We start from the raw sequence: 7,781 nt of genomic DNA on the forward strand, positions 1-7,781 counted from the left end.
AAATTATGTTTCCTTCATTACGAAAACATAATTTGAATAAGATCACACTAAGTATTACAAATTACAACCGATTGCAAAAATACGTAAATTAAACCATTCAAACGATTCATTCAACTAAATAAAATGCATCAACTAAAAAAAATTAAACATGCAAGACATAATTCTTTAATTATGTAGATTAATTTTATCCAAACCACCCATTTAAATTATCAAATTAAGTGACAATTCCTCAATTAATCACATTAATTTCAATCTTAATTCATATTAAACTTGTAATATGAATTTAATCCGTCAAAATTTTAAACTGCTTTAAAATGATTAGGTATCCATGAATTATGAACCGCTTCACAATAGTTATTTGGCCACAACAAACCCAAAAAAAATTTCTTTAAAATTTATCTCGGTAAAAACCGAAACAACCCAAAGAAAACTTTTCTCGATTTTACAGCTAAAACTGAAAAAAAAACAAATTTTTTTTTTTAAATCTGTCCAGCACGTGAATAGTAACAGAAACCAAAAAAAAATTTTTTTTTACTTTTCTCTCGGCTGGATAGACAAAACAACAAAAACAACCCGGTTTTATTTCTTTCTTCTTGCGGTTTTTCTGTAAAAACCATAACAAAACAAAAAAATTTATTCGCCACCCTTTGTGAACGGTAACCACGTGAACGAATGAAATGAAAAAAAAATTTCTTTTCTCGGATGCTTTTCAAATCGGCATAAACAAAAACTGCCGTAAAAAACTTTAATCGGTTTTTCAGGAGAAACCGAAAGGAAAAAACAGAATTTTTTTTTTTTAAAAGTACTGTTCATCCGTGAACAGTAACGGAAACGGAAAAAAAAATTCCACGGCTCAAAAAAAAATCCAACCGATTACCTTTTTTTCACAAACCCTAATTATTGTTTACAAACAATTTTATGAAAATCATCAAAATTAAAATTCGTGGCCTTGGCTCTGATACCACTTATGGGATTTATCTGTATGCATCCCTTTAAATATAAGGACTATAACGAATTAATCATGATGAAAGCATGTCATAAAATAAATTGCATAAACAAAAAGGGTAAAGAGATGGCGAAATAACCTTCGGTCCTAGCTAATTCGGCCTATGAACAATATCGCAATGATATTCTCCTATCAGTTGCACCCAAGATGCTCCGAAAAAAGCCCTTTGATTTTGCTAGAATCGATTCCTAAATTTTATGAAAAATTTTAGGTTATTTTTGTGTTTTTTCTGATGAGAGGAGGCAAGAAGCAGTGAAAAATTAGGTTAGGATTATTAGGGTAGAACAATGAGCTCCATCTTCCTCTTATTCTAACCGAAAAATAGGAGTGAATGGGGAGATATTTTTACCCTCCTAATTTTCGGCCCAATGCTAACCGAAATAAGAGAGATCCATTTCTCTTTTTTTTCGGTTTTTCCAAAAATGTATAAAATGTGTTAAATTGTCATCTAGTGAGGATCGAACCCATGACCTCTTGGTTTGAGTACCCTCACTATTACCACTATGACACATTCATCTTGTTGATATTAAATATAACCGATTACATTTAATAAGAATTAACAGATTAATTCGTCAAGCTAACATTACATACATTTAATTAAATATAACTTATTATATTCAATTTACGAATTGACAGATTAATTAAATCTCAACTAATATTATTTAATCTTCATTAAATAATTGTCTCATCAACACATTGACTAACTGTTTATTCATATAAGGCATCAATGTGATTATATTTCTATAACCACATCTCTCAAACACATCCTATAGGTGTGACCTTTAGGGACCAGTTGATCACCGCCATCTGTATGATAATAACGTCAAACTTTCTAGCAAGCCAACCGTTATTAGGTAATCGTTAATCAACTGATTAAAATACGAAGTATACCCTTGTGAACCTTTAAGAGATTTATTAATGTTATCACACTAATTTGTGGAGGACACAAGCTCCAACAATGTGAATTTAAGGCAACTAACAATGAAACGGAGTATGAAGCCCTAATACTAGGAATGCAGCTAGCTCTGGAGTTAGGAGTCAGGAACCTACAGATATTCAGTGACTCCTTAATAATATTTAACCACGTGAATGATGAATATGTAGCTAGGTACTCAAAGATGATAACCTACCTAAAAGTAGCAAAGGAGCTGAAATAAAATTTCAGAGATTGCAAGCTCAAGCAGATCCCCAGAGACCAGAATGTGGAGGCAGATGCCCTAACAACTCTGGGGGCAACCTACAAACCGGCCGAGTTGGCTAACATCCCCATCGCACACATGCTGGAACCATCTATCCAAAAATTAGGAGAAGCAGATAAAGGAGAACTAGAAGATCAGCAAGATGGGGCGGCACTTCTTCCAACTACAGATGGCCAGACAGCTGTCCAGCCAAACGATCCGTCAGCTGACCAGACAGATAACTGGGACTGGCGGATGCCATACTTAGATTGGTTGAGACACGGCAAGCTGCCAGATGACAAGAAGGAGGTAAGGGGCTTTAAAATGAAAGCCTCCAGATTCGTACTAATTGATAATGCGCTTTTTAGAAAATCGTTGGCAGGACCATACTTACGGTGCCTGGATAAACAAGAAGCACAGACTGTATTGCATGCCCTCCACAATGGCGAATGTGAAAACCATGTAGGGGGCAGAAGTCTGTCAAACAAAACCCTCAGACAAGGCTACTTTTGGCCCACAATGAGGGCAAACTCGGCAGAATACGCTCGAAAATGCGACGCCTGCCAGCGCTCAGCGCCAATGATCCATCAGCCAGCAAAGCCCCTACATCTCATCATTTCTCCTTGGCCATTCATGACATGGGGAATGGACATTGTGGGCCCTCTGCCTAAAGCTACAGGAAACAGAATATGGATGCTAGCAATGACAGACTATCTTTCTAAATGGATAGAAGCAGAAGCATTCACAGAGGTAAAAGACAAACAGGTCATATCTTTTATCAAACGTAATATCATCTGCAGGTTTGGTATCCCGTCAGAAATTATATGTGACAATGGATCACAATTCATCTCAAACGACGCGGAGGGATACTGTGCCATACCAGGTAGAAGGCAGGAAAATTCGCCTACAAGTGGGAAGGACCATACCAGGTAGAAGGCGTTGTTGGCCATTGGGGCGTACAGATTAATGACCATGGACTGTCAAATCATACACAAACCATGGAACATGCTTCACCTGAAGAGGTATCACTTTTGATAATAAGTAGAGTTTAGTGTACAGAGTAGTGTATCCAAAAAGCCAAAAAAAACGGTAGTAGGCATACTACCAATTTTGCTCCCTTTTCTTTTCTTTTAATTACACTTTAAAATTATTATTGAAGTTGTGTGGTCTGTAAGCTTCCTGGGACGACAATTGCTCTGGCACCCCATCAGACAACATCAGGTACTTCACATCGCTCTGGTGGAATTTTCTGTTTTCAGGCTTCTTTAAATGCATCACTCTGGACTCTAATATCTATGGTACGTTAAAAGTGTTGCTAGCAGGGCTGTCAACTGCAAACGCGGAGTGACAAGGCACATGACACTCTAACATGCCTAACCTAAATTCTCCAGTAGGAGCACCCTTACCAGGCGGCTTGTGGAACATACAGAAGGGAGCCTGGCTGATAACTTAAAGCTCATCCAGCTACCCTGGATACCACCCCCAAACGTAGCTCTCAATATCGAGTACTCGACGCAATCAATCAGGGCCCCAGCATGCATGCACAAACATATGGAACGCAGGGATCTCTGAGCTACCGGAATCCTGCAACGTTCCACTGGTCCTAGAATGACGATAAACTTGCCTAAGGTACACCCCTGTTGGCTTTAAACATGATGAACACACCTTGCGTCATGAACAAGGTTAAGTAGTTAGAATGCGGCATACGCCTAAATCAGTCATTGGACTGACACGGCAGCTAGCTGAATCTAAATCAGCCTTTTCAGGCTGACACGACTAGCCCAAATCAGCTAGCAGGCTGACACGGCAGCTTCCTAAGCTAAGTAAAAAAAACACAAGTTATGACGATAATAAAACTTGCCAAAACTAGGCAAGGGGCATTTCAAAATATGGCCAAACACGGCCCTAAGTTCAGTCAACCGTCACCACGACAGGAAAACACAAAATAAAATGATTAAAAATTCTTACAAGTCTGCCCATCCAGGGTCAGACCACCATTCATAGAAAGTTTGAAAATAAAAAACTTTTAACTTGAGGCCAAATCAATGACCTCCCTTTTCTGGCACCTCTTCTGCCTTCTCCTGCTGACTTCCCATTTCAGGTATAGGACCAGGTTTCACGCCCTCAGCACCAGCAGCCTCTTGAGCTCCCTCAGCAATGGTAGCCTTCTGAAAGGAACTAGCTTCCTCAGCAGCTGCCTGCTCCATCAACGTAGGAGAGTTCATCTCACCAACCTCAGGCATCAGCACGCTCAAGTCAGGCTGAATAGGATAAAGGGTCTCCAGCTGCCTCTCTTCCTCCTCTATAGAGTGCAAGGTTGGAGGCTCGTCAAGTGCATCACGCATCCCGCTGATCTTGCCCCGTCAGGTAGCATAAGCAACAACATTGGTGGCGAGGGAGATCAACTCACTGATCTTTTCGTCAGAGCGCTTAAGGGAGTCAGCAAAAGTACTGCACACTTCTTGAGTATGAGCCAAATGGTCAGCCCCCTCCTTCAACTTCTTCTTGGCGCCAGCAAGTTCAGCCTTCAGCTCCACCACGCGTCCCTTCAAATCAGAGCGCTGCTGCTTCAAGCCAGCAATGGTCCCAAACAGCTCTTGGTTTTTGGCATTAGTAGCTCGGCTGGTGGTTTGCACCATATTGATCATTTTTCTATTGTAAAGAGCTGACTAGAAGGCCTGTAAGCAGAAAAGGAAGAGTTAGCAGATTCGGTATAAATGATTCAGAACAGGCAGCAGAAGGGGGATACTCACCATGAAAGCATTGTGCACATCATTCTCAGCCATCTCTTCTGTGGAGAATTCTGAGAAAGCTCCCACCAAAGAAGGGAAGAGGATCTGGTCGATCTCAGGCCAGTATGGCACCTTGTCTATATCTCCAAAACCATCAGGAAAATGGGCTATGATACCACCACTGGCGGCAGCAGCAGGACTAGCAGGTGGGGTAGGAGGATGACGGGACAGTGGACTGACTTCCAGAGGCTCAGGACGAACAGTGCTAGAATGGGTAGGAGGAGACTGAAAGGAGGTAGTAGGGGCACTCCTCTTGGATGCAGAAGCCACATCAGGACTCCCAGCGGCTCTCTTTCTCTTAGCACTCTGAAGGATGGCTTCCAGAGGGTCGACTTTGGAACCTGTAATCAGACAGACGTCAGGTGTCACGAGTTACCAGATGAAACAGTAAGATGTCAGGCATCAGAGACGTCTAGATAAAACAGTTATCATAAGGCGACATACCAGAAGACATGCTGTGAGCTGATTGTTGAGGGTTGGAAGACGAGACAGGCGACAAACCAGGTGGCAGGTCAGGAAACTTTCTCTCAGGCAGGGAGATGCAAAACAATTTGTTGTGGGCAGATGTCGGGTCACCTAGACGAGTTAGGTTGCAGGGGCCTGCACAGAAGCGAGAAGTAAGTCGGTAAGCATTGGAAAAACAAGAACAGGCGCCAAGAGGAATACTTACTCGAGGTTAGGATCCAGTCTTCAAAAATATAATCAGCAGGTGGCTGGATGGAGGTTTTCCTCAGGTAGAAGAACTCCTCAAACCATTTTTCATCCCTAGACTTCGACACATGCCTCAAGGGAGTCTCACCACGGTCGCGGAAGGAACACTGGCCCCTTCCCAGGGACTGGATCTCATACATATGAGCCAGCTTACCTAGGGAGATGGTGCTGCTGGTGTTTTGGCTGGCTGACAGAGAGTAGAGGAGAACCCTCCAGATGTTGGTGGAAATTTGGGCCATGGCGAAATTATTGGTGGGAAATCTTGCATGAGTTTGGGGAAGCGAAATCGAAGGCCATATCTGAAAGGATAAAGGTAGAAGCATACCTATCCCGCACGGATGGCATCCACCCTTTGGCCAAGCTCGGGAATGGCAATATCAACCCCGTCGCCAAGACCCATCAACTCTTTGATTAAGGGGATGTCGTCGGCGGTCAGGGAGGAATTGCAGTCATGGGGGTGAACGAAAAGTTTGCGAGATGGAAAGGTAGAGTCGGGGTTTTGGTCAGCCGGAGCAGAGGTCGAGGTGGTGTGGTGAGTTTTACCCATGATCAAAGAAGGAAAGGAAAGAGGATTAAAGAAAGATTAAAAGAAAGGGGAAGTACCTGACAAAGCAAAGTGGCGATGAAAATGGCGGAATCCGGCAAGGAAGCAAGGGGGAGAAGAAGGGTGTTAGAGAGGAGATGAGGTTTTAAAATTTTAAAATTAATAAGAAAGGAAGGTAGGTAGTTGGGATTATAAAGGAAGAGAGAGGAAGTAGGGTGCGCGAAATGAGGAGAAGGTCTAGGGGCAATGATGAGTGTTTGGGAAGCTGTGCAAATGGCGGCGCGAGATTTAAAAAAAACTGTAATTCCTTATTCGACGCCTCGAGACGTATCTCACAAGGAATTAGGGGCAAACTGTTTGGGCCAAAATCCGCTTATTGGCCTAATAAGAGGACGAGCTCATCAAGGCTTATTTAGCAAATTGGGCCGAGGAATTCAGTGGGCGCGCCAGGGCCCGTAAGCAGGTGAGTCAGGGAGATCTCAGGGAGAATTTAGGGAGATCAGGGAGAATAGAATACAAGGACGCATTTATGGAAAGAAGCATAGTAGAACTAATATTGCTTACCATAAACAGAGTAGGACATGCCTAGGATTCCTACCCTATAAATAGCCATGAGGACAAGGAAGAAGGGACATACAAGAACTACCATACAAACATAACGCATTGCGCTAGCTATATTATCGTGCCGTCTCCTTTGTATTCATTCTCGTATTCAAAGCTAGTGCACTCATTGGAAGGGTATCGTCCCTTCCCGCGGTCGTTTCCCACATTGGGTTTTCCGCGTCACCAAATCTCTTGTGTTAACCTTTATATACATCTTTAATTTCCTTATTTAGCATTAACGTAAACAATCCAATCGACATACAACGAGTAAGACCACATTGACCTACTTCACCTAATTCGGTAGAAAATCACCAAAACATATGTCAAATACGACTGTACTTACAATTTGATCAAACACTAATACTGATTCATTGTCATGGATTCATGGCAACTGATAAAGTAGATAGTATGTCAAATACGACTGTACTTCATATTCATGGATGAATAATATACAAATAGCAGAAAGTATACAAAAAGCTTAAAGAAACGCAATTCTCAAATTTGGGTAAATTTCTGAATTGTCGTTATTATTATAAGCTTAGAGATATTATAAGTTTGTTCGTTCTCCTAAGAAAATACATACGCTTCCTAATTAGGTGGAAAAGATAGATTTTTAGCTAAATTAATTCATACATGTTTATCAGAATTTGGCTTATAGTCTTCTACGTACAAAAGAACCCCCAAGCTTTGCAACTCAAAACATGTTCCAGGGATAATCACGTACATCAATATCGAAAATCGACCATACCACAGAATAGATTAGTTGATAAATTTCCATACATGAGTTCAACAATCTTCTTAATTCTTTTCGTACCTGAAATCTAAACACAAAACACCATTAGTACAATTTACAAATGATAACTCTAAATGGGGGGTTAAGATACAACTTGCTACCGGACTACAATAAGCACGCATACAAAAACAAAACAAAAAATCATCTAAGCTTG

The 7,781-nt window shown here is 41.3% G+C and overlaps 1 protein-coding gene across 1 annotated transcript; it reads left to right on the forward strand.

The window, feature by feature from the left end:
• Positions 1 to 2,283: 2,283 nt before the first annotated feature.
• LOC141628395 (uncharacterized) lies at positions 2,284 to 3,532 on the forward strand. The gene is made up of 2 exons (XM_074441546.1): positions 2,284 to 2,659; positions 3,444 to 3,532. The coding sequence occupies exons 1-2, from the start codon at positions 2,284 to 2,286 to the stop codon at positions 3,530 to 3,532; spliced, it is 465 nt and encodes a 154-aa protein (XP_074297647.1).
• Positions 3,533 to 7,781: the final 4,249 nt, after the last annotated feature.

The sequence above is a fragment of the Silene latifolia genome, chromosome Y (genome assembly GCF_048544455.1).
Source record: "Silene latifolia isolate original U9 population chromosome Y, ASM4854445v1, whole genome shotgun sequence".
NCBI classification, from domain to species: domain Eukaryota; kingdom Viridiplantae; phylum Streptophyta; class Magnoliopsida; order Caryophyllales; family Caryophyllaceae; genus Silene; species Silene latifolia.